At 45.0% G+C, this 27,643-nt stretch overlaps 1 protein-coding gene across 1 annotated transcript in view; it reads left to right on the top strand.

The window, feature by feature from the left end:
* Positions 1-27,643, top strand: part of LOC148019345 (transcription elongation factor SPT6-like) — a 93,263-nt gene that overhangs the window by 25,968 nt on the left and 39,652 nt on the right. Inside the window, exons 7-10 of the mRNA XM_087660978.1 lie at positions 10,772-10,963; positions 11,037-11,156; positions 11,336-11,704; positions 11,788-11,895. Coding sequence (XP_087517104.1) covers positions 10,772-10,963; positions 11,037-11,156; positions 11,336-11,704; positions 11,788-11,895 — 789 coding nt within the window. The remainder of the gene's footprint in view (positions 1-10,771; positions 10,964-11,036; positions 11,157-11,335; positions 11,705-11,787; positions 11,896-27,643) is intronic.

Raw genomic sequence — 27,643 nt, 5'->3', positions numbered from 1 at the left:
TGAGCGAGTGATAAGTAAATCATTTACATACAACAGGATAAATCTAACCCCCTTTGAAGTGATATGGACCTATAAGTTTGGTTCATAAGGGGTAGAATGATATTTGTGAGTTCCAAGGAACTTATCCACCCTTTGGAACCAAGGTCGTGGTGCTTACTTCAGCCCATAATGAGCTTTTTGCAAGTGAAAGACATAAGCTTTTTGGTTAGTAGAAGAAAACCCAGGTGGTTGCTCCACACAGACTTTTTTCTTCAAATAACCGTTTAATAGATGGGCCAACTGTGGTGAGCAACTAGTGGTGAGCAACTAGTGCAACCAAAAAACGAAATGATGTCAATCGTATAATAGGAGCAAAGTTTTGATTATGAAGCAAAGTCTCTCTTCATAATCAATGCCTTGCTTTTGCACAAACCCTTGCACTACCAAAAGCGAGCCTTGTATTTATCTAGAGTTCCATTAGCTTTTATCTTGGTTCGAAAACTCCATTTGTCTTGACGAATTTCTTGTGACTTAGACGATCCAACAAAGTCCAAGTCTCATTTTAGGCAATACTCTCTAGCTCCTTTTCCATGGCCTATCACCATTGGGAATGCTGAAGAGCTTTCTACCAACTATTCGGCTTAGAATGCACAATATAATTAGTTGTAAATAGCGATGCAAATGAAGCTTGAGGTGCAAACCGGGTAGATTTTGTAGGGCCCTTTGGAGTGGAATCCGATGAAAGGACCTTCGAATCCTGCACGTCTATTGGTATCAATGAGGTAACAAATCTCGAGGGGGCTTGGGAGCTGAAGAATTTGTGGGTGGGTCAGGAGTGGATAGTAGACTCCGCTCTGAAGGCATGATCTGCGATGGAATAATCTCAAGAAGAAATAGTGCAGAGTGTGGTGTAGAAGACTATATAATATCCCTTTTACCAAAAACTACATCTCTTCTAACGGTCACCTAGATAGCTTTAGGCGTGGAAGGCCCTCAACCATTTGACAATCGACAACTCATAAAGAGAGTTGTATCGGAGATGTCCTAAGCATAAATGCCATAGACACTCAATGTCCATTGGCTTCCATGCAGTGGCTAAAGTCTAGAAGTGGTGGAACTCAAAGCCCTTAGTTGTTGCCTGAGAAAGAAACCGTGTCGTGTGGTACAAGCCACTAGCCTATGCCTCACTGTGAGCAGTCACTAAACTAGTGTGAGAGTCAAGGACCTTAAGTGTAGTTGCAATAAATAAGACTACTTGTTCCAATTGGTAAAGCTGTTGAATGGATAACAAGTTCAACCCAAGCTAGGGAATATAGTATACATCATCTAGTATGGTGCTATTTGGGCCATGGTAAGTGACAAAATTGATGCGACCATGAGCTTGAATCTTGATTGAGAAGTTATTCTTGACATGGACTATCTTGGTGATAGGGGCTCAGGAGATGAAAATGTTCGAGACAGGGGTCCTATGATGAGTAACTCCACTATCCACACTCTAAGGAGTAGTTGAAGTACTTGGTTGTGACGAGCGGACCTCTACAGTCATCTCATCAGCAGGAAACTCACAGATGTGGACAAGACTTGCATCCTTAAATGTCTCTATGGAGATGATGTGGGCCTTTGCAAACCAATTTGACATGCTCTTTGGCATTGAGAACGATGTAGATTATGATGGCCCATGTGGCTAAACGGTGGCAGCGTGGGTCTAGCCTTGCCATTGCCCTTCTTGAAGGTTGCCACCTTCTTGTCTCCCTTGCTGGGGTTTGCTCGATTGGGGATAGGGGTTTGATTCTTGGAATTTGGCGATGTGACTCTTGTCTTTGATTGACACTTGTCGTCAAAGTGGCTAGCTTTTTGACAATGTTGGCAATACCTATTCTTTTTAGTACATTTTGGTACCCAGGTTTCAAAAAAGACCGGGTGTGCCTTGGCTCTCACTAGCTTGATTTTGATTTTGATTTGAGTCTTGGTTTTGTTTGCCTTTTCCTTGCTGCCTCTTTTGAGAAGTAGCAATGAGAGCCTCCTCCATAGAGGTCATACTATGATTTTGATCGAGTAGTTGAGCATAACGAAATCACTTGCTGTACACAATGGAAGTATTTTCACGGTACCGTGTTAAAGAACAGTGTGACCTGATCGTCTGAGAACTAATGAGCCCCATTTTTGAAGCTCATGGTCTAGATTTATGCGACAGGTCCTATCTGGAGCCGCATAACGGTCAGTCAAGTGTGCCCAATACTCGGATGCTAAATCAAAATGTTGAAGTTGAGAATGAAACTCAAGCAATAAGCCTTGCATTGGCTCAATGATAGTAGAGGCATTTCTAACCTTCCATGAAGGGACAACCTTGTATGGAACAAGTGTGGGATCAGGCTTGGGTTCCAACCCTTGCATGATATCGCATAGGTTCTGGGAGTCAAGGACATGTCTCATTAGATTGGACCAAGTAGCAATGTTCAACCCGTTAAAATGAGTCTTGTCATTAAAGGCGTGTTTGGATAATGAGGATGAATAACCATGATATGTCTAATAGGTGGAATAAGATGGATAATAAAGAGGTAGTGGAGGTGGAGGAAGAGGAGGTGGGTAGGCAGAAATAGGTTGGAAGTGTCCAATGGGTGTTGATTGATGTGGAGGCACTGGAACATGAATGTTTCCATAGGGTGCCGTTGTAGGTGGGGGCATGAAGATATGTTAGTCTTGTCCAAATGTCGGCTGGTGCACAACATAATGACATGAAGGCCCACTAGGTAATTACTAATGCCATGGAGGCAAATTGTGGTACCAATTGATCTATACTTGGTAATGGTTGGGTGGCATTCCTAGGCTATGAAAATCCCAAAAGTGTGGGGAAGGAAGGATGAGCCTCCATCATGGGTACACCACGTGGGTGAGGAAAAGATGAGGTCCTAAAGGCTGTGCCTAAGGATGAAGGAAAAAAAACACAAAAGACATATGATGTGCACTTAATGAAGATAGGAAAGGAAGGTGCAGCGGAAGTAGAGGATGGGATGGGTTGGAGATTAAATGGATCAGTTGATGTAGTTGTGGGAATGATTTTTGTTTCTTTTGTTCATTAAATGCATTAAATGAAGATGAAGATGACTCACCTACTTCAAAATGACCTTGAGAAGGAAAATCTAAAGGAAAAGAAGAGGGAGGACTTATAGGAGTTTGAGTTAAATCTTTTGTACTCATTATTTTTCTTTGTGTTCAAAAATAAGAATCTATCTTCTTCAAGATTGATGAACCAATGGTGTTCGCAGAGTCCCTTCTTAATGAGAATCATCTATATCTTGCTAAGAAAAGGAAGAAAACTCAAAAGATGAAGAAGTGTTGTTGTGTATACTTGACATAGCAGGGAATGAAGGTGGAGATGTAAATGGCATAGATGAAAGTGGTAGAGATCGAGATGAGGGTGGTAGAGAGATGAAAAGTTTGTACTCCATGCTAGTTTCCACATTAGGATGGCTAGAGTTCGTTGTGGAGTTTTTTTTTTTTTTTTTGTAAAAGGTAATTATATTAATTACGAAAAAAAAATACACGATTACTGGATTACAAGATACATGATGACACAAAGCCATCATGTGAAGAGGTTTTCTCTTTCTCTCTCTCTCTCTTTTTTCTGATTACAAGATACACGAGGGCCCTCGGCCAACATGTGGGGAAGCCCCGGAGTAATGCACTGAAAAAGTTACACCAATCATGGCAACGACCCAGAGGCAATTGCCATATGCCACGGATGCAAATCCTCTCGAGGGAGCAAGTCGGAGTGTCGGATGATATCCAGCTGCCAATGCAAGAGCCCTTTAAGCCTGGCAATATGTCGGGGTACATTAGAGGCCGAATCAAAGAGAAAAGCATTGCGCGTGGTCCAAATGTGCCAGCATCCCCAATATCTGAAAAAGTGAAATAAGATCTTCTCATGCAACTGTGGCGGTGCGGAATACTTCGGGCGCACAAAAACCCAATCGAAAGGAGTTAGCGAGGATCCCACCACCGCGCGCCAAATGAGCGACAAGAGTGACCAGATATTCTTGGCGAGCGGGCAAGAAAGAAAACGATGTCGGGCCGATTCCGCCGGTGTGGTACAGAAGAAACAATTGCCATTCGAGATGCGACGCTTGGCAAGGGCCGAGGCCAGAGGAAGACCACCAATCATTACCCGCCAAAGAAAAACCTTGCATTTGAAAGGTGTCTTATTTTGCCAACCCTCCATCAGCGTTTTGTGCCACCATGACAGCGATTTCCGCAGTCCCCAAACAGTGTTAGCTTTCTCTCCCAGCCATTGGTGATCTTGAACAAGAAGATGATACACCTGATTAGTGGAGGCCTTTTCCAGACTCAGGCGGCCTGCAAGATCCCAGTCCTGCCAAGGGCGATCCACCGTCAAGGCAGGAAAGGGTTGCCGACCCTGAAGCTTCGACGAAAGCTGCTCCCACAAATCACGGTATCCACGCGGGATCTTAAAGAGTCGCCGAGCAGTCCGAAATGAGACGAGGACATTGTGAGTAGCAAGGGTAGCATCCGCAACCGACATCACACCTAAACGGGCCATGCGATTAAATCTTGGTCTGAGTCGATGTTTATCTTCCCATGAAAGGAGTCTCGATACTGCCAACAATTCCAGCTGGAAGGAGTTAGTCTGCAAGCGGTCCCCCACCGGGTGCCAGCGGGCCTTTTGGAGCACCACTTTCCAAGAGCCGACCAAGTGCAGTAACAAAGAGGACGAGGGACTGGAAACATGAGAGTCAGCATTAAGGACATGCCACCAGGAGGCCCGAAGCCGTGTGTTGCCATGGCGGAGCCTGCTGTCCTCAAGAAAATAACGGGCTATGATGGACCAAGGGTGGTGATCCACACACATGGCACGAAAAAGGGACCAACGGAGAGCTAACATATGAGTGTGTGCATCCAAAATCGCTCCGCCACCCATGCGCTTAGGGGTACATGCGTGTGACCAAGAAATCCAGGAAATGCCGGCCTGCAATGAGTCCTTCTTCCATAGCATGAAACGGATGGGATGAGTGAGGGCCTTCAAAGTAGTAGGAGTCCATGGCAACAATGGCAGGAAATACGTTAGCATTGGAAGCATGATTGTCTGGGCCACTTTGAGGCGGACATGGAATGGCCAGGCTTGCGACTTCCAATACATAAACTTTGCTGCCAATTTTTGTGAAATCCACTCCAGCAGGGCTTTTGGCCGTACATCCACCCCCAATGGGTATCCAAGATGCCTGACAATGGAGCCACGGGAAACCACCTGGCCTTGCCAGCCTAAGGACTGCAAATCAGGCTCCGTACAACTGAGAAGGGCTGACTTAAGGGCATTGATGCGAAGCCCAGAGGCCTGACCAAAGAGTGTCCAAACATCTAATGCCCTTCGAATGTTGTCCCTGTCCGCCTGCAAAATCATAAAGGTGTCATCCGCCAAGGATTGGCTAACGAAGTGCTGACCCAACGGAAGAGACAGACCGGCCAGCTGGGCAGAGGCTGCCATGGAGGATAACATTGAAAGGACCAGGTGCGTCGCCAGGGCAAAGAAGAGGGGGCTCAAAGGACAACCCTGTCGGACCGAGCGTGCAAGGACAAATGGCTCTGTAACTCCACCATTAAGCATAACTCTGGAGGAAGCCTCCGCACTAATGGTGTAGATCAATCGGGACATTCGGGTACCAAAGCCCATGGCCGACATGAGGTCTGCAATGAAAGACCAGTCCACATAATCAAATGCCTTTTCCAAGTCCAATTGGATCAATACCACTTCCTGATCGGAGTGCCGCGCATAGTCAATGGCCATTTGCACATTTAAGATATTATGCAGAATGTTGCGGCCCTTAATGAAACCATATTGGAGAGGATGCACAATAGCTGGAAGGTGCTTGTGGAGCCGATTCGCCAGCACTTTGGAGTAGATTTTATACATGGCGCCCATCAAAGAGATTGGTCGCCAGTGTTGCAACTTTGACGGCGAAGGGACCTTTGGAATTAGTTTGATAAGGCCTTCTTTCCATGAGGAGGGCATGACCCCCGTTTCCCACACCTGCTGAAACATGGCCACCAATGGCTTCGCCAACTGCGTGGCCGAGGTCTGAAAGAATTCATTAGTGAGACCATCCCAGCCAGGGCTTTTATCATTCGGCAGGTGCAACAAAACGTCCATAACCTCGTCCTCGCAAATATCCGTCTCCAAAGCGGCTTGCATATCAACTGGAACCTGCTGGCGGACCAGATGATAGAAGACCGCACGGGCATGCGTAACCTGGCTAGAAGGCGAGGAAGAGGAACCAAGAAGATCCATAAAATAGTTTCTGCACATAGTGACAATGGTCTGCGGATCCGTGACCATGCGACCTTCCGAATCCTGGAGTCTGGTCATATTTTCGCGGGGCGGAGATGCATGCAAGGCGCGAAAGAACTTATGAGACTGGCAGGTGCTATCTTGCATTGTGTCCATCAAGTTGTGCAGCTTGGCCTGTTGATAAGATTTCAACTGAAACACTTGAATAAGATGGGCCAACCGCCTCTCCAGAGACAGCAGAAAATCATCATCAGGGGAATCCAGGAGCAAGGAACGGACCAAGGCCAGTAAGTCTTCTGCTGCATGTCGACGCCGGCGGCAAAGCGAGGCATGATGGATCCCATACTGGCGAGCAACCCGCTGCACATTAGAGAGCAGCCTTGCAAATGAAGGCCAGCCCTCAGTGGCGAAGTCCAATAAGAACCTCTCAATCAACTGCTGCATACCCTGGAAAACTGAATGCTTCAGATAAGAGGAGTTGAAGCGTAAAGGGAGCCTATCCAGGAATTGCACAAAAGGTGCAATAGAGTGTGCCCGCATCTCAAGCTGGAGGGGGAAATGGTCCGACAACGCATATTGCCGCAAGACCTTCATTTCCAGCATCTCGGGAAGAAAGTCATCGCCCTGCATGATATACATTCTGTCCAGCCGCGACCAGGTAGTTGCATATTGTGCGGAATGAAAAGTAAATCCTGAAAAAGAAGGGTGAAGCCACGACCAAAGATCTTGCTTGAGCACGTGCAAAGCAAAAGAACTCCACACCCGGCTTTCCGGCGTATCCATTACCGAATGCCCTGAAGTGGACTGAGAAGAGTCGACACACATATTGAAATCTCCCATCAAAAATCCCCTTCGGCCGAGTGACATGGAGCCGTGCAAAGTGGACCAAAGATCCCGCCGGGATGCGGGATCATTCGGAGCATAGAGGCCCAACAGCCATAAAATCTCGCCTTCAAATAAGACTTCGATCACCAGAAAGCGGCCCTGCACATCATTTTTAACAAGGACAGGCTGATATTTCTCATGGACAATCATCAGCACGCCCGAATAGTGCGCAGCATGGGTCCCTGCATAAAACAGGCGGAATCCATGACAATCCATCACTTTTCCTGCTTCACCGTGACTTTTGTGCTCAACTGCACACAATACATCCCACTGGTTCTCGTGCAAGACGGTCCACATGGCATGTTGCTTATGGCGAGAGCAAATGCCTCGCACATTCCACGTGGCTATCTTCATGTATCCTCAAAGACGGAAATCAGGAATGAGGCACCTGCTGCCTCGATTTCACCTTTTCCGCGAGAGCATCCAAGACACCCTCATCCAGAAAATCAGCCAATACTGCAAAAGAATTCTGGCGACCTGCGTTGGAGGTAGAAGGGCAATCCACTGCCTTGGGAGAGGGGCGGGGATAACGCCGATCCCAGGGTGTAATAACATTTCCTTTGGCATCAAACGCGTTGTGGAGTTTCTGTCCTTCTTGCAAATCATTAGACCAGTGCATTGAATCTAAAGGGGAAAACTCAAGTTTACTTTAATCTGTTATTGAGGCTAAAACATGAGGATGAGATCGTATTTGGCTCTTGAAATCTCGTATGGTCGACGGACTCCATGGTAGTCCAAGGTCTCTCTAGCCATGTTGGAGGATGGAGGACAAGCTGTGAGGCCCACTCCGTCTCATTTCTCGATGGATTTGGCTCGGGAGAATGAACTGGTGATGTCATGCTTGAAGTCATCATGGCCTCCTGTTGTTCTTGCAAGTTGCTTCTTGTGAAGGGCTTTCAGATCAAAGGCCTAGGTTTCTTCGAAGAGATCCTAGCTTTGATACCATGTAAGGAAATATCCTAATGCAAAAACATAAATGAAAGTGTACGGCAAAGCATAAACTCAATAGAACATAGTTAGGGTTAGGGTAACATAGAGACAAGTGCCGTACCCTTGACAGATCTGGAATCACAGCAATGCAGCCTCCAAGATGTCGGACAACACCAAACGTAACAAATGATAATGCCAGCGGATGTGCAGAGGAGAGAGAAAACAGTCAACACAGGAGCTAGTGATGATGTGGTAGGCTATATGGCAGTCAGCTGGTCAAAACACAGTGGTTGCTGCAGTCGATAGGGGCAGAGTGGCAGCCAGCAGGAGCAAACGCAGTAGTTGCTGCCACGTGACAGATGGCAACATCAGGGTGAGTGATCAGCAGCAGTCGATGAGGTTGGACAGCAGTAGTAGATGGTGTAGACTGCACGATGAAGGCTGGAAAGAGGTACCGGATGGATGTAGACAATCTTGGGCAGCCTCAGCTAAGATGTCCTCAGTGAATGGGGTGTGGGCAGCAAAGCTAGAGCGCTTGAAACCTGCAAATACTAGATTGACTGAATGGGAGGGTAGGCTGTCTATTTACAAAAAGTTTGGGGCCTCCCAAATTAGGGTTTTACATGTGGGACATTGAAACTCTCTTGAACTGCTCGGAGTTTAAAGAATAGTTAAAATTCATTAATTATCTTGAGTTTTGGGGCTATTTAATTAACGTTAACTATAATTTGGCTCAACAACATGGGGCTGTTGAAGAGGCCTTTACAATAAACATAACCAACAAGGCTCTATTCTAGCTATCTGGTCTATGATCCCCAAGCCTTTTTAGGATCTAGGCTGAATTATAGCATCCCAAGCCACCTTTGTCTTGGCTGGTCTAACACTCATGATGAGGATTTCAGCTGCCCATGCATGGCTTGGACAATGCCCAACAGAAAGTGATATACCACATGGTTGTGAGAAGAACTTGTTTGGCAACCATGAGTGCCCCTGCTAAAGAAAACCTCGCGGAGCTCCAACGAAGGAGCTCTTGCATGATGCTCAAGAAAAGAGGTGCCAACTGCTGCTTTGAAGTAATGTCAATCCCCACATGGCATCCAAGATGTCTCACTACAGTCCCACAGGGTCCCCATGAGGTATCTAGTCTGGCTATCTAGTGTATTATGCCCCAAAACTGTAAGAGTTATGCCAATTTAACTAAAGCACCATATGCTCTATTGAAGATCATATGGCTGCAACAAAGGCCCTAAAGTTTCTCTCATCCTTGTCTAAATAAACTGTTGTCATTTTCAAAATCCACATCAAGGAGCTCCTCGAAATTAGGGATGGGCAATCTGATGCCTCTAATATTGGTAGATCTATCTATTCAAAAAGGAACTCCTGGCTAATCTTCCTAATAGCATATGGTAAACCCCCTTTTCTCTTTCCATGTGTATCATGGTTAGTGAGGCTTTAACTTAGTGTGCTCTATTTTGATGGGTTGATTTTTGATGATGCAAAAGGGAATCACCCACTTTGTCTATCATCTTAATGGAAAACAGAGCTGGCTCCCACTTATTTAGTCCTAGGCTCAGGGCTGCTGCCTATTGCCACCATGGACAACGGCATCAATTCAGCATTTCTTTTAAATATTTTGGAGATCCTTGGTGTCCTTAAGGCTTACATCCTTGCTTGGAACCGGCTCCATTGCATGTAGTGTGGCTGGCTTTTTGATGGAGTCCCCAGCCTAGCTGAGGATTCTATATCTATCTAGCCTAGCCCCACAAAATCACTGTTCTTGCGTGCCTGCACAGTGTGACAAATTTGATCTAATAGATGCCACTTCAAGGTTATAAACTTGAAGATACTGTGTTTTATGTGGTTTAAGAACAAAGAAATGCAGCAAAAGACAGCACATCCACCAAGGGTGCATTTAAAGTCACTGATTCTGATGCTTATTTCTGCAATGATTTGGTTAAGGAAGGCTAGGCATTGCCAAGTTGGGAGCTCCTTGACAAGTTGAAGAACTCTTGATGGTATAAGTATGATCCCAGTTTGGACAAAAGTGGCCACATTGCATCACTCCAAGCAAAGTACTGCCCCATAGTAAATTTCCATTCTATTATCATGAAATATACATGGTGTTAGCAACTGGTTGCATAAGCCTGATGAAACCAACATTACAAACCAGCAGCCTGTTAGGCTTACTATCTGGTTGATAATGTGGTTGCAGTATGTGTTTATTCAACTTTGGCATAAGCTGATGGAGCGTCTCTATTATTTAAAAGAAATTAGGGACATGGATTTCCTTTGTATGTTACTTTTTCAATCAATCTTTGCATTGCTGGGTGTCATTTTCTGTGCATATTTGCATTTTTGTTGTTGTTTAAAAAGCATTTGTGGCAAAGTTTCCCAATGGTTATGTTTAACGATCCTTCTCTGATTTAGTTGTAAGGCTTTCAACCACTGGAACACCAGCTAACAAGTATAGCTGGCTTAGTGGAAAGGTGTGATCTTACCTGAATTCAAGTTATGTGGTAGGCTGCTGGTCCGGACAGTTAATCTAGTTTATGTATGCTCTTATAATTGATTATTGCAAACGCCATGGTTAGCCTGGTAAACTTATTTGTTTTTGTGTGTGTTACCCTTTGCCTTTGAAACTCATGCCCTCAAAACAGATTATATATTTTTTGGCAGATATTTGAACAGTTTGCAGTTGCATCTGATGAGGATTTACACAAGGAGGCAGATTGGATTTATGAACATGCCTTTGGAAATGTGTATAGTGGACCACAGGGAGATTTCAAGACTTTTGCAGACATGAATAAGTCAGATATAGTCCAGGAAGTTTGTTGTGTACTGAGTCAGCTGCATTTTAATAAACTTGAGGTAATCAGCTGACACATCGGTACAATGGAAAGCTTCTTCAATTTCAGTTTCCAATTTCACTTACTGGATGCAGATTCCATTCATTGGAATGTACCGATCTCAGGGCTGTGTCAATCTTGCTCATGGGTGTGATACAAACATGTCAGATGTTGATGCTAATGGAGGAAAGATTGCGTCATTGCACCGCTACAAGGTAGTCTAGTGGCAGCACTCAAATTTAAAGTGATCATCAAACAAAGGATGCATAAATTAGGAATGTTGATTACAATCCATCTATATTGCATAAATTAGAAATCTTAACAAATCGTTCTTGAATACTACATGAACAAGACTGGTGCATTGCATTTCTCAATAGGTATTTCTGCTTGATAGGCTTTATGGAAGGTATTTTTTTGGCATAAAAAATGGATCTTGCTGCAAGAACAAAGAAAATTGTTACAAGAAGAATACAAGAAGCGTTCTGCTGCAGAGACAGAGGGGTCAACGAAAGGTGTTTTGTTATGTAAGTTGATCAGAAGTTTGCAGGAGGTGGAATCTAAACAGGCCCTTGCTGATATAGATGCAAAGTTTAGATTACATTTTCCTCCTGAAGAGGCAAAAGTTCTTGCGGGTCAATACAAAAGACCGAAAAGAAGACAATCATTTTATGATCTCTGTCGAAGTTCGGGTTTGGTGAATATAGCTGACCACTTTGGTCTAACAGCTGAACAGCTGGGTGAAAACCTTAAAGCAAAATGCAAGGTTCACTTGTAATCTCTTTGTGAATATAGCAGCAAAATCTTTTGTTCAATAACATGTCTCACAGTGTTTTTACTTCTCGGCAGAGGCACAAGGTTGCTGATTGCTCCTTTGCTCCTGAAGATATTGACACAAGCCATTGTGCTCGTCAATTTACTGAGATTCAATCTGCAATTGAAGGAGCAAGGTACATGGTATGTTTTTCATAAGGTTATATCTTTACAGTTCAAGCTTGTGTGGAAAGGACTTCTCCAGTGCTTTACTTCCCTGCTTACATGACTGCATAACCCTTCCTCTCTAATTCACTCTTCCAAAAAAGAAAATAGAATCTTTCTATTAGTTGAAATCGCCCATTGGACTAGCATTTAAAGGGCACCTAGATCTACTAATACAGGTACAATAACAAGGGAAAGTCACGCACTCAGGCCGGCTGCTCTGGACTGTAGCATCCTCATACTATTTGAAACGAGGGTTGGGTTGTGGGATAGGGAGGGGATAGTGACCAGGGGGATCTTCCTACACTGCAAATGTGCTTGCTACCCTCCCTGCTGCCTACCTTTTCTTTTCAAGAGAAAAGTAAAAATTCTATTAACACTTCTTGGAACAAAGTATACCAAGGTAAAAAGTAAAATATAAAGCAGCCCTGCAAGGGACTTCCATATCAAGAAATATGTAACAAGGGGAACTCTATTACAAAGCTTGAATAAATAGCCAGTTGGGAGGTCTATAATACCAGACCATGTGGGTCTGGAGAAGAAAAGAAGTCCAGCATCCCATGTCCTGACACAGGCATCTCTCCTCCTCTGCACAGTCTACGAATTGCCCTGTTGTCTCTCCCATCTCCTGTACAGAGTATGCACAATCTCTGTCTAGATCCAGGAGAGAGTCTCTGTAGTAGATATGCCTGCCCAAAAATTCAATAGCCGGGATACATCTGGCTGTCCATATGTACCAAGCAATAATGCTAGTTTCTTTTGAAGGGTAAGTTTAGGAAACAAGGTGGAAAATTTGAAAAGTTTCTTGGAATGTAGGAAAAATTGTGTTGCTTTTATGTTTCAGTAGTTCCCTATCGGAAAATCTAGAAAAAGTCCCTGAAATTGTAACATGAAGGGAAGGAGAATAATTTGAGCAATTTTGTGTATGATATGGAGATGTCATGTATTAGGAGGCAGGGTTGTAACCTTTGGCTACAGATTTGGGAAAGGTCCTCTCAAGGTTAGAGACATTGCTGCCAGAGCTTTCTCAAATTATTTGTAGCCTTTTGTTTGAGCTCCTTGTGGGTTACTTTTATCCCTATTCCTTGACAACTAATTTTCCTTTTTTGTCGTTAATGCATTGTCTCCCTTTGTGCATCTCATCTCGTCTTTTCATTGGCTTTGCCTTGCTGTTTGTGTAAGTTTGCATATGGGCTACGAATCTATGCCATATAGGCTTGTTTTTTTCCCCGGACAAAATAAAAATCTATTTAATGAATCTCCTTGGGACAAATTATCTTGTGGCACAGTTAAAAAATAGCCCTATAAGGGACCTTTAGAACAAAAATGATAAAAAACAAAGCGACTCTATCAGAAGGCTGGAGTCAATAGCCAATGAAGAGGTTTATAATGTCAAACCATGTGTAGAGACAATCAAGGAAACTGCTAGAATTCCATGTCCAGAGAAAAGCATCTTTTCTCCTCATAGTCTTTGAATCACTGTGTATACTCTCCCGCCTTTGTAGAAGAGTATGAATAATCTCTGTCCAAATCCTAGAGAGAGTCTCTATAATGGATATGTCCAATAGATCTATGGTATGGCTACACTTGAGTCTTGGCGATTCAAATATAGCATGCGATGACACTAGCTATGAACTCCTACATGTGATAGTGTCCTCGAGTCCACATTGACTATGAGAAATTCAACATGGCAAGAAGAATTGAGAACTTGACAGAGGAGAGAGAGAAAGTTGTCAGTAGAGGTTGGAATACAGCCCCAGCTGCTGTCACCTGCAATCTAGGGCCACAAATCTTCTGCCGCTTGTGTGGGCTCTCTAGATCAGGTCGGCTGCTGCCATGGGCATTGTAGCGGCTGTCACCTTTAGCTCAATGGCCTCTTGGAGCTGTCGCCTGCTGCAAAACTACTCCATGATGGCTGGAATCTCCCTGAATGGCAGTCATCTACAGCAGAATGCCTCTCTCTGCACCTTAGCTAGCCCCCAAACTGCGTAGACAGACTTGCAGGAAAGTATTCTACCCTTGTAACAAGTGGCAGCCCCCAAACTGCCTGAACAGACTTGCCATTTTCTCCCTTTCTAACAAGTGGCAGACTTTCCAATGCAAGACTCAAGCCTCTTGAAAATTGTGGAAATTAGAAATCCTCGTCTTGCTCTCAAAATTGGTCATTGCCCATTCACAATCTTAGCTGCTAAGTCCTTTGAACTTGAAAGTCTTTCTAACTTTCATTAACTTTAGTCTAAATATTAAATGTTTAATTTTCTCTACCCCAAATGATATTGTGAATCATTTTCTAAGGGCTCATTTAATGCGAGAACCAAGATTGTCATTAGGCACCCACTAGTACTTGTCCAACATAACTTGTAATGACTTTTGCCAATGTCTCTTGCTACCCAACTTGGGTGTTGGATTGTCATGATGCCCAAACAACTTGCACTTTACATATGCATCTCACTATGCGCAACTTAGTTATGCCAAAGCTTTTAGTTTTAAAAATGCATGTCCTCGTGCTATAGAGTTTGTAGACAATTGTCTGCCTCAAAAATAAACATGCAAGAGACATTCTACATCTTTGTGTCACTTGTTGCAGGGCATGCCCTTTTGACCCAAATGTATTGTATATCTTCATCTTTGTGTGCCACTTGCACATCATCTTTGAGACCCTCTCAAAAAAGTATAGCCACATTCCCAGGTCCTCTAGTGCCACAAGACTTTCTAGCTTGTGGCCAGAATGCACTTTCCCACTTGTACCCTTGAACATGTGGTAGTTGGCTCCCTTTTCATTGGTGTTTTTTTGTATACATGGCTATGTCCATTTTTCAAAAACTGTCCTCAAAATATCTAGCATTCAAACACAGTGCTTCATTGTAGTTCCAGATTGACATGCTAAGTGTCTCATATGTCGTGCACTGTCATAATGACCCTACCATCTTTGTACATTGCATACTTTCTCTCCTTACGTGCCTCCAATATCTTGGGTATGTTAGCTTTTCTATGTTCTAGTTGAACACATGTCAAATTTGAAGCATGGTATATTTTTCTCCCTTGAGTGCCCCTTAATTTGTGAGGAATGCGTTTTCCTCGTCCATTTTTAAAATTTCAGCATGAGGATACACTCTCTTATCCATTGGGTCTCCCACTCTTGTGGAATATGATTGAAGTCCTTAGAAAATGAATCAAAAGGTGCAACAACATTCAATTATCTAGAATGTGTTAGAAGTGGATGCAACCATGGAAGAGATAGAGGAGTGAAGGTATGGAGAGAGAGAGTACAGCCAACCAAACAATGAAGATTGCAGAAAATGAGAGTTCACAAGCAGTATTCACAAGCTGATCACACTAAATCGACTACAGAAAATGGAAAACAGCCAACAAACAGTGTTAGAAGGTAGCATATGCTGTCGCTCAGCCTCTAGGAACATTAGATGCATCCCAAATAAATAGGCCAACAAGAATGCAAATAATGCATCAGGTTTACTAGCAATAAATGCCCAAATATGCAATGCCTAAAATAGCAATACTAGGCATAGCCCATACTAACTCATGAGCTAACAATATTTCTAATAGAATGGATATCTCTTTTGCTTCCATTTTTTTTTTTTTCGTAAAAGGTAATTGTATTAATTACGAAAAAAGGTACAAGATAACTTGATTACAAGATACATGACGCCAATCCAGGCCATCATGTAAAGAGGGGCTAAGTGCTACATGTTACAAAGTTATGGCAAGGGGGCAGATGAAATTGCCATAAGCCAGGGACGGAAGTCCTCCCTAGAGAGCAAATCAGAATGCCGGAGAAGATCTAACTGCCAATACAAAAGGCCCTTAAGCCTCGCAATATGTCGCTGAACATTATAGGCGGAGTCAAAAAGAAAAGCATTCCTAATTGTCCAGTTATGCCAACAGCCCCAAAATCGAAGAAAATGATACATGAGCTTCATATGTGGCTGTGCAGGAGTGGGGTATTTGGGCTGCCCGAAAACCCAATCAAAGGGGCGCAGCGTGAATCCAACCGCTCCTTGCCAAATAGCCGACAAAAAGAACCAGATTTTTTTTGCGACAGGGCAAGAAATAAATCTGTGGCGGGCCGATTCCACCGCAGTGGTGCAAAAGAAACAATTGCCATTGGAAATTCGTCGCTTGGAAAGAGCCGACGCAAGCGGAAGACCACCAATCATCACTCTCCAAAGAAATACTTTACATTTGAAGGGGGTCTTGTTCAACCAGCCCTCCATCACAGTTGCCCTCCACCAGGACCGGGATTTTCGTAGGCCCCATAAAGCATTGGCTTTGGTAAGTAACCATTGTTGATCTTTGATCAGAATATGATAAACTTGATTAGCAGAAGCTTTGCTTAAAGGCAGCCGGCCTTGTAGGTCCCAATCCTGCCAGGGATGATCTGAAGCAAGGGCAGGAAAGGGTTGTCTGCTCTGGAGCATCCGCAAAAGCTGTTCCCATAAAGGCCTATATCCCCGCGGAATCCTGTAAAGCCTCCTGGCTGTACGAAATGATATAAGCACATTGCGACTAGCAAGGGTGGCATCCGCGACCGAAGATAAGCCCAAACGAGCCATCCGGTTGAATTGTGGTCTAAGCTCATTTTTGCCTTCCCATGCAAGTAAACGCGAGACTGCCAATAATTCCAATTGAAAAGAATTCGTAGTCAAGCGATCCTCCGCTGGATGCCACTGAGCCTTTAGAAGGACCCGTTTCCAGGAAAATACCAAATGATTGAGCAGCGACGAAGAGGAACTGGAGAACCTCGAATCAGCATTAAGAACATGCCACCAAGAAGTCCGGATTTGGGTATTGCCATGTAGAAGCCCATGGCTCTCAAGGAGATAACGGGCTATATCGACCCATGGATGATGATCCGAGCACATGGCGCGGAAGAGAGACCAACGGAGTGCCTGCATGTGAGTTTGGGCATCTAAAATAGCTCCGCCACCCATGCGTTTAGGGGTGCAGGCATGCGACCACGAAATCCAGGAGATACCTGCATGCAATGAGTCCTTCTTCCATAGCATGAAGCGAATAGACTGAGTAAGAGCATTGAGAGTGGTAGTAGTCCAGGGCAATAATGGCAAAAAATATGTCAGCATTGGCAGCATAATTGCCTGGGCCACTTTGAGACGAATATGGAAGGGCCAGGCTTGAGATTTCCAATACATAAACTTGGCCACCATTTTCTGAGAAATCCACTGCAGAAGCTGCTTTGGTGGAACGTCGACACCCAAAGGATACCCAAGGTGCCTGACAATGGAGCCACGAGGAATAACCAGACCCTGCCAGTCTAAGGACTGCAAATCCGACTCCGTGCAGCTGGGAATGGCTGATTTGAGCGCATTGATGCGAAGGCCGGAGGCTTGCCCAAAGATGCCCCAAACATCCAATGCGTGCTTGAGGTTGTCCTTGTCCGCCCGCAAAATCATAAAAGTATCATCCGCCAGGGATTGGCTAATGAAGTGCTGTCCTGAAGGAAGCGACAGACCGGCCAACTGAGAAGAGGCCACCATATGGGATAACATGGAAAGAACTGGATGTGTCGCGAGGGCAAAGAATAGCGGGCTCAAAGGGCATCCTTGTCTGACGGAGCGGGCAAGTACAAATGGCTCAGTAACACCTCCGTTCAGCATGACTCGCGAAGATGCCGCAGCGCTAACGGTGTAGATTAGACGAGACATCCGGGGACCAAAGCCCATAGCCGACATAAGTTCAGCGACGAAAGACCAATCCAGATAGTCGAAAGCCTTTTCCAGGTCCAATTGAATCAGTACTACCTCCTGGTTAGAATGCCTTGCATAATCAATAGCTAGTTGAGCATTCCAAATTCATGTAGTAGGATAGGCTAAAAAAGACACTCCACAAGCATATGCAACAAGCTTTTGCTTCCATTTTCTCACTCAAGCTTGTTGCATATGCTTGTGGAGTGTCTTTTTTAGCCTATCCTACTACATGAATTTGGAATGCTTGGCTTTTCCATCGTGCTTCTTCTTCTATGGTGGCATTCATCACTTCCACTTTGCTCATGTGCCTTCCTTTGTTCTTTTCTGCAACCTCAATCCATTGAGCAATTTTTTAAATGATATTTTACATTGTTTCTGAAACCAGCCTTCCTTGGATAGGGTGGTAAGGATCTTATTAATCAATGATACTAGAGGGCCATCACATCAGAGCTAGAGACATGAACGTCAAATATAGGACCGTCACCTTAGCATCAACAAACATGAGAGAGAGAGAGAGAGAGAGAGAGAGAGAGAGAGAGAGAGAGAGAGAGAGTATATTAACGTCTCTAAAAGGCCAATGTGGCCTATGAGACCAAAGCAGTACATACAATGATGGTGTGTTTCTCATCTAGAACGAGAAAAAAGATGAAAAACATGCCTATAAGACTGAAAAGGAAATGAAATAGTGTCCCATAAAAGGGAAACATGTCAGTGATCTGAAAGTGAGAGTAGAGAAAGGAAAACTCTCCATCAATGATATGTCTGTTCTCTAGGGAGGTGTATCTCTGCATAGCTGAGGCGTCTTGGCATCTGTCTCCTGTGGCGCTCAATGATGGTTTTAATTTGTCAGTGGTGTGGATGTCTAGGCCTTCGTCCGGGTGGACGTGGGCGCCTAGACCGGCCAAGTGCCACTGCTCTATCCAAAGGGACACCTACAGAAGATGAGGTCCAATGATGATGTACTCCTGTAGGCTGTGTGGCAGTAGTAGTGGTATCTGCCATACTCTGTCGTGTATCCATGAAAAAGTCAGTGACTGCTCTCTGTCTATGTGAGCCGAGCTGTGGGGGCCTCCTACTCCGTAGAATTGTTGCTCTGCGCCTCTGGAGCTCCAAGAGGAAAAATCCCAAGCATCTCTGATCGTCATACTGCATGATCCGTCTCAGGGGTCCAAAACCCTCTCGAAACAGACAGTGGTATCTACCTCGTATGTCGTAATATACAGTGCATCGGCAGATGTAGTGTTCCTCTGTCTCTGGCTCTCTGTCGCATAGTGGGCATATGCGTTCTTCTGTCTGTATACCCTCCCATCTGCCTGTCTCAATCCTCAGGTGGTGGGATGAGGTGCGGATCTGACCAATAACTGTGCGTAGTCCATGAGGCAGCTGTGTGTCCATGTAATTGGGTCGGGTGATGAAACCATCCTCAGATAACTGGAGGAAGTGGGTCTGGTAGTGTGCCATCCTCGTGCCATGGGGCGAGGGGGGTCGGATCCAGGTCTTCTCCGTATCTAACTTCAGTATGTCTGCTCTGATCACATGGTTTAGCTCTGATCGGCTTAGGTCAAGTGTAGGGCAATCCAGGCTATAGTCAAAGGGGGGTAGTCTGTCAATCTGCAGACCATGTATACGCATCCATGTACTCATCTGAGCATACCAACAGTGTCTGTCACCGTCTGCTGCTAGTTGTCTAGAAGAGGCCAGGGCTAGCCGTGGGTATCTATCTTGGGGGAGCTCCCATAGTCTATGTATGAAAGTCACTGCCTGAACCAAGGCCTCAGCCACCATGGGTGATGCCCCCAACTCAGCTCTGATAATCTCATGTGGGGTCGAGCTCTTCGCTTGTATCATGCGTGAGATCATCATGACCAGTGGCCTTTCCATATGCTCCCATCCATCATAGTATTCCTTCTCTGGTCCATCCTGGACCAAAGGCTGTCTCCTCGTGTGAAACAGACTCGGACCCCAAATAGCTGCCCCATATAGGAGTGTGGGTGTAACCAAGGTGTCAAAAAGCCACAGTTTGGTGCGCGGCTCATGAAATTGTATGTGAGCACATTGCCTCTCCAATGCCCCTAAGGCTGCATATGCTTTTGCCAAATGAGCCTCTGATGTCTCTCTCCAAGAGAACTGTGGTCCCTTCAATGTGACCCCCAAATAAACATACTGCCTAACCATCTCCACTGGCTCTCCGTCAAAAGTAAACTGGTGCTCAGCTCTTGTCACCCAAGCAGCTGAAGTGTTAAATACCATAACTTTAGTTTTCCCAAGGTTCACCTTAAGATCTCTAGCTCTGCAAAAAGCTGATAATGCATCCAAGTGTCTATTTAGTCCCTTAGGTGAGTCAGATATAAGTACAATATCATCGGCATAAAGCAGTAATGGTATCAGCACTCCAGCTAGGCTGGCTCCGGCCCCACCCGTCCTATCCACATATTCTGAAATTTCATCTATATACAGCCCAAAAAGTGTCGGTGAAAGTGGACAGCCTTGTTTCACCCCAATGGTGCTATTGACTGTATCTGAGATGCCCTCAGGTGTTCGTACTCTACCTGTCACTGTCTCATATAGGGCATAGATACTCCACTGTATCTCTACGGGCACATCAATGTTTTGCATTCTTTTCATGAGTCTAGCACGTGGCACTGTGTCAAAGGCCTTGCGAAAGTCCACAAAACAGCAATAGATCTTTTTCTTGAATGCCTTGCCTTCTTCAATGATTGCCCTCAACGTAAAGATATGGTCTAGAGTTGTATATCCCCTCCTGAAGCCAGCCTGGCCTTTTGACCTCAGGCCATGCATCTCGGCCCATTCACTCAACGCTTGTTCCACGATAGAGCCATATATCTTGGCCAGCATGTGTCCAATCATGATAGTTCGGTAGTTACTAGGTAGCGCGGGGTCTCCACTCTTAAAGAGCGGCACAATAATATCGTCTGACCAACAGGTTGGAAATCCCTCACAAACTGCCCTATTAAAGATGTGAGCCAGCGTTGGTGCCAGAATATCACAGGCATGCGTGAAGTGTTCAGCCACTAAACCCTCATGGTCTTGGGCTCTTCCATTTTTCAGCTTCCATATGGCATTCCTCACTTTTTTTTTTGTGAAAAATCTGCAATTTGCTGGTCTTGAGGTTGAGGGGAGTGGCATAGGCTCTTGGCCAGGGATATCATAGAGTGTGCAAGCATATCCATGCCAATCATCCGGTCTAGTAATTTGTAGGGGTGGCTGGCTCTCATGCATCTTTTTCCATGCTCTCTTGCTGTCCTGCCCCAAGAACATGGAATACATTTCTGTTTCTAGTCTGCTCAGGTATTCCTGCTTCTTTTTGCGTACCAACCGTCTGAAGAGTGTTCGAGCATGCTTATGGGTGCATATACCAAGTGCTAGCTCTCGCTGAAAACGTGCTCGTGTCTCTCTGCACTCATCATCATACCAGCCGAGAGAGAGAGAGAGAGAGAGAGAGAGAGAGAGAGAGAGAGAGAGAGAGAGAATGGTTCAAAAAAGCCAAGGAACCATTTCGATTTATGCGTAAGGCTTTGCTCTAGAGCCATATGGTCAATTAGTATAGGCATAGAAGAAAGGGGGATTTCAACTAGGTCAGCGGGTTAATAAAATAAGTGGCTTGCCACTAATGTAGCCACTTGATTGATTGATTGATTGAGAGAGAGAGAGAGAGAGAGAGAGAGAGAGAGAGAGAGAGAGAGAGATCTATATAAAACCAATGTGGCCTATGAGAGAAAATCCAAAGTGCATCCATGTCTAATGTCATCTCATGAGTAAGGAGTAAAACCATGTCTAGTGTTGTTCCATTAGTAGAAGGAAAATGAAACCCAAATCTGATAGAATTATGTACACAAGAATGTGGTGGGGACTCTAGACAGTTGAACTCAAGGTTTCTACATGATCTCAACTATGATGCGATCCCTAAGTGCTCCGCTAATATGCCCTAGTAGTGGATCTTTGGTGTCTCGTGATAACGGCTCTGATTGGACTGTGGTGCGGTCTCTTCAGACATGGTCATGATAGACGGGCTCCATGGCGAGGAATGGGAGGTGTCTAGCCGCTGGCGGGATGGCTCTGCCTCCGCAAGGCTAGTAGTGTTTGTAGGGTTAGATCAATGAAAAAAATCTCACCGCTCTTGTGTGGGTCCCTTTGGGTGAGTTGGTCTCGTGTCCCGTGATAGTGTTGTGGGGCACCTTTGGAGCTATAGGAGGAAAAGACCTAGGCATTTGTGGTCCTCATACTCCATGACACAACAAAGAGGTCCAAAACCATCACAGAAGAGGTAGGGGTACCATCCTCGTATGTCATAGTATATTGTACATATGCATATATAATGCTCTTCTGTCTTAGGCTCTTAGCTATAAAGCTAGCAAGACCTATCCTCTATTGGAGTATCTGTCCATCTACTTGTCTCCATCTATAGCCTTTGAGGAGGCACGAATCTGTCCGATAGCAACCCGTATGGTGTGCAAGGGATGAGTGTCCATGTATGCTAGCCAAATAGTGAATCCATCATCAAAAAGACACAAGTGACTTCGATAGAACTCCGTCCTTAATCCTAGAGAGTGGTGGGTGGATCCATGTCCTCGTTGTCTCAATCCTCAAGATATCAGCTCTAACTACTTGGTTCAACTGTGATGGGCTGAAAGGAAATTTAGGGCAGTCAAGGTTGTAGTCAAAAGGTGGAAGGCGTTCAATATCCAAACCATGTAGTCCCATCCATGTAGTTATTTGTGAAAACCAACAGTTCTTCTCGCCCTTTGCTACTAATTGTCTAGATGAAATTAGTGCTAATCTAGAGTATCTATGACGCGGGAGATAATCTATGCCAAAAGGTTACCGCCTTGAAGAGTGCCTTTGTGACTATAGATGCTGCCCCTAGCTTTGCTATGACAATGGGATGTGGGGTGGAGGGCTTACTCCTAATCATATGAGCTATCATCATGATTAGTGGCCTTTCCATGCTATCCCAACCATCATAATAATCTCTCTATTCTGGTTTGATCAATGAGTGGACAGACCCGTGTGATACAACCTGTAGCCCCATACCTTTGGTCGATACCATAGTCTAGGTGTGACTAGGGTGTCAAACAACCATAGTTTGGTGCAAGGCTTTTGGAATTGTATGTGAGCACATTGACTTTCCAGTGCCCCTAGTGTTGCATAGCCTTGTGCTAGATGTGCCTCTAATGCCCCTCTCAATGTAAATCGTGGGCCTGAGAAGGTGACTCCTAGATAAATATATTCCCTCATGTGCACCACTATGTCTTCTCCAAATGTGAACTAGTACATGGATCTAGTCGCCCATGCTAGTGAAGTATTGAAGACCATGGTTTTGGTCTTCCCAAGGTTTATTGTGAGATCTTTGTCTCTACAAAAGACATGCATTTTGGTGTTGCAATCCCTCTTGTGAATTTGAAATAAGAACAATGTCATTTGCATATAATAGTATCGGTATCAACACCCTTGCTAGGTTGGCTCCGGTTCCTCCACCTTGGTCAATGTTATTGGACACTTAATCTATATATAAACCAAACAATGTGTGTGAAAGCAGGCATCCTTGTTTCACTCCTATGGTAGTATCAATCCTGTTTGATAACCCTCAAGGTGCTTGTACATGACCTTTCACTGTCTCATATAATGCATAGATGCCTCATCGTATACCTTTTGGCGCTCCAACATCTTGCAATCTTTGCATAATGTGTGTATGAGGCACTGTATCAAAAGCTTTGTGAAAATCTATAAGGCAGCAATAGATCCTATTGTCTCGACTATCCTGGATAATGGCTCTGAGTGCTAGGATATGGTCTAGTGTGGTATATTTGCGTCTCAAACCTACTTGTCTTGGTGCTCTCTTGCCTTGCATCTCAACTCACTCATTGAGTTCATATTCTAGTATAGATCCATATATCTTGGCCAAGGTATGGCTTAAAGGTATGGTTGATCATGATAGTCCTATAGTTGCTAGGGATCAAAGGATCACTACTCTTAAAGAGTGGAATTATAGTATTGTTTGACTAGCTCGTAGAGAGCCCTCACATACAACTCTATTGAACATATGTGCTAGTATGGGTGCTAGTATGTCGCAAGCATGTGAGAAATCTTTTGCCACTAGCCCATCCTCATCTTGTGCCCTCCCATTTTATATTCTATAAATTGCAGCCTTGACCATTTTCCAAGTGAAGAAAGACCATTGTGTTGGCCTATAGGGTTGTGGGGGCCTGCATAGGTGGCTGCCTTGGTAGATTATACATTTGTCTTCCATAGTGAAGCCAAGCATCTGGTGATGTAATTTGTATGGGGGGACTCTTTTTCATGAAACATCTTCCATGCACTCTTGCAATCTTGTCCAAAAAATAATTGATATATCTTTTGCTTTCGCTAAGTAGTCTCACTTCTTTCGCACAAGGTGTTTGAAGAATGTCCTTGCATGATGATGTGTTGAGTGCCGAGCTCCATTCTTTGTGAAAGCTAAGCTTGGGTGACTCTGCACTCATTATCTAATATCATGCCAGCTATTGCTCTTGTGACTCATCCGGTTCTTTCGATGTTATCTCATATGACAGCTTCTACTCAATTGGCGGGATTGTCTCTTCCTTTGGACAACACTTCATTAGTCAATCCTTGGCTGATGATAGCTTTATGATTTTGCGTGCGGACAAGGATAATCTTCGTAAAGCATTGGATGTTTGGACTCTTTTTGGTCATGCTTCTGGCCTTCGTATCAATGCTTTGAAATCAGCCATTCTCAGTTGGACGGAGTTAGATTTACAGTCATTGGACTGGCAGGGAATGATTATTCCCCGTGGTTCCATTGTTAGGCACCTTGGGTACCCGTTGGGTGTTGATGTTCAGCCGAAGCAACTACTTCAGTGGATTTCACAGAAACTCGCAGCTAAGTTTGTGTATTGGAAGTCGCAGGCTTGGCCCTTCCATGTTCGCCTCAAAGTGGCTCAAACAATTATGTTGCCAATGCTCACATATTTCTTGCCACTGTTGCCTTGGACCACTACTACATTGAATGCTTTGACTCAGTACATTCGTTTCATGTTATGGAAGAAGGACTCCTTGCATGCAGGCATTTCATGGATTTCTTGGTCGCATGCATGTACCCCCAAACGCATGGGTGGTGGGGCTATTTTGGATGCCGAAACTCATATGTTGGAACTCCGTTGGTCTCTTTTTCGTACCATGTGCTTGGATCATCACCCGTGGGTCTTTATAGCTCGTTATTTTCTTGAGGATCACGGACTTGTGCATGGTAATACCCAAATTCGGAGCTCCTGGTGGCATGTTCTTAATGTAGACTCGCGGTTTTCTAGTCCTTCATCATCCCTGCTTGCTCATTTGGTATGTTCTTGGAAATTGGTTCTCCAGAAGACTCGGTGGCATCCAGCGGAGGACCGCTTAGCTACTAACTCTTTCCAACTGGAACTGTTGGCAGCCTCGCGATTACTTTCTTGGGAAGGTAAACATGAGCTTAGACCAAAATTTAACCGCATGGCACGTTCGGGCTTGACTTCAATTGCAGATGCCACCCTTGCTATCCGCAATGTGTTGATATCGTTTTGTACAGCCAGGAGGCTTTTCAGGATCCCTCGTGGATACCGTGATTTATGGGGTCAGCTTTTGATGGTGCTCCAAAGCAGACAACCCTTTCCTACCCTTGCTTTGGATCGTCCTTGGTAGGACTGGGACCTTGCAGGCCGGTTGAATTTGGAAAAGGCCTCAGCTAACCAGGTGTATCATCTTCTGATTAAAGATCATCAATGGCTGCTTACTAAAGCTAATACTGTATGGGGTTTGTGTAAATCTCAGTCATGGTGGAAGGTAACTGTGATGGAGGGCTGGTTGAACAAGACACCTTTCAAATGCAAGGTCTTTCTTTGGAGGGTGATGATTGGTGGTCTTCCTCTTGCTTCAGCCCTTTCCAAGCGGCAAATCTCCAACGGCAATTGTTGCACCACCAGTGTGGAATCGGCCCGTCATCGATTTATTTCTTGCCCTCTTGCTAAGAAAATCTGGTCACTCTTGTTGGCAGTTTGGCGAGCAATGGTTGGCTTCTCGTTAAGCCCTTTTGACTGGGTTTTTGCGTGGCCCAAATACCCCACACCGGCTCAGTCGCATATGAAGATCTTGTTTCACTTTCTTAGATACTGGGGCTGTTGGCACAATTGGACCATTCGGAATGCTTTTCTTTTTGATTGAGCCTATAATGTTCAAGGACATATTGCTAGGCTTAAAGGCCTTTTGCAACGGTAGATAGATCTCATTCGGCACTCTGACTTACTTCCTCAGGAGGACTTACTTCCTTGGCATATGGCAATTTCCTCTGCGTCTTTGCCATGACTTTTTGTAACTCTTTTGTCGTTTACTACTTTAGAGAGAGAGAGATTTTACACATGATGGCTTAGAGCCATCGTGTATCTTGTAATCATGTAAACTTGTACCTTTTTTCGTAATTAATACAATTACCTTTTACGAGAGAGAGAGAGAGAGAGAGAGAGAGAGAGAGAGAGAGAGAGAGAGCGAGCTGCACTTGAAGCCGACATCGAGCTCTGCCTTTGACTTTTCGCTTTGGTCGCCCCGTTGTCTGTTCGCCCGTCGCCTATTCGCCTGGTCGCCTGTTCATCCCGTCACCTGGTTGGCAGTTCGCCCCGTCGCCAGTTCGCCACGTCAGCTGTTCGCCCCGTTGCTTGTTCACCTGTTCGCTGTACCCCCATCGACGACTGGTTCTGTGCCTGCCTGCTTTCGTCAGGCAGTCCCTCCCTCGCTGCTTACGGGCTGCATGCCTGGCCACTTCGACATGCTCCGCTAGCTGTCGAGGTAACCCATACACCCCAACTGTTGCCACGCCAGCCATCCGTACTGCGTCTGCGGCCTGTGGGTGCCTGCAAAGTGCATGTTCTTGTGCCGACAGAGAGAGAGACATAATCGGGGAGCAAGCGACTGCGACTCTGCACAGATCACAGAGCTGACCTGCCCCTGTACAACGAGGGAGAGAGAGAGAGAGAGAGAGAGAGAGAGAGAGAGAGAGAGAGAGAGAGAGAGAGAGAGAGAGAGAGAGAGAGAGAAGAGAAAAGCATGGCTGGTCTGGATATGGCTTTGATTGATCAAACGGTGGCAGCCCTTGGTCCGGATTCTGATTCAGAGGAACCAGAGGATATGGTTCCTTGCCCAGAAGAAATACCTCTTGGTTCTGACTTCCAGCCTGCGGGCAAACACTCCAAGCATACTTCAGAAGAGACAATGGGTCATCAGGAACGTTCTTATGCTCAGGTTGTCTCTGATTCTATGGATTCTTAGGATGTTGATTGGGAGCATTTGTTGGAGTTTGCCAACACTCTGCTTGGTGATTATGTCCAACATAATCATGAATCTTTTTCTGACTCGGGAATTGAAGATGACTTGGAAGCCACGGTGGATTCGAAAAATGTCTTGTGCTCATTTTCGGTGTTTTATGACCGTGCTGTTATACTCTTCTTCAATGGTAGGATCCCAATGCTTTCCCATATTCGACAGTGGTTGCACAATCTACTACAAGGGGAGTGTGTTGAGGAGATTTTTGTTGGGCCCCGAGGCTTCTATGAGGTGTTGTTGAAATCTGAGAAGCATCGTGCTGATCTCCTGTCTAAATTGCCGTTGTTCTTTGATCGCCGTTTGGTCCATGTTGTGCCATGGCGCCCTATGGCCGACTTTCAGTGCCTACTTCAACGTGAATGCCTGGTATGGGTTGAAGTGGAAAATTGCCCAACGGTTTATTGGCCACTGGTAAGGATGTTATGGGACACTGCTAGGAAAAGGCCTGCGTGGCTACGTATTAATTGCTCTGGTATGCATCCTCTGCACTTTCGTTTGAAATGGGGCAACTTTGCAGGGCATTGTTTTTCATGTGGAAAATTGGGGCATTTTATGGTCGAATGCCCAGAGAAGCAACCGTCTTCAGATGCTGAGCATGTTGGGCGGCCCATGGAAGATATGGTGCTTGATGCTCCGTCATA

The sequence above is a fragment of the Lygodium microphyllum genome, chromosome 20, assembly GCF_053477565.2.
Source record: "Lygodium microphyllum isolate KBCC chromosome 20, Lygodium_microphyllum_v1.1.10, whole genome shotgun sequence".
Taxonomy (NCBI): domain Eukaryota; kingdom Viridiplantae; phylum Streptophyta; class Polypodiopsida; order Schizaeales; family Lygodiaceae; genus Lygodium; species Lygodium microphyllum.
Note: the sequence above shows the minus strand (reverse complement) of the source record. Positions and strands in the feature narration are given on the sequence as shown.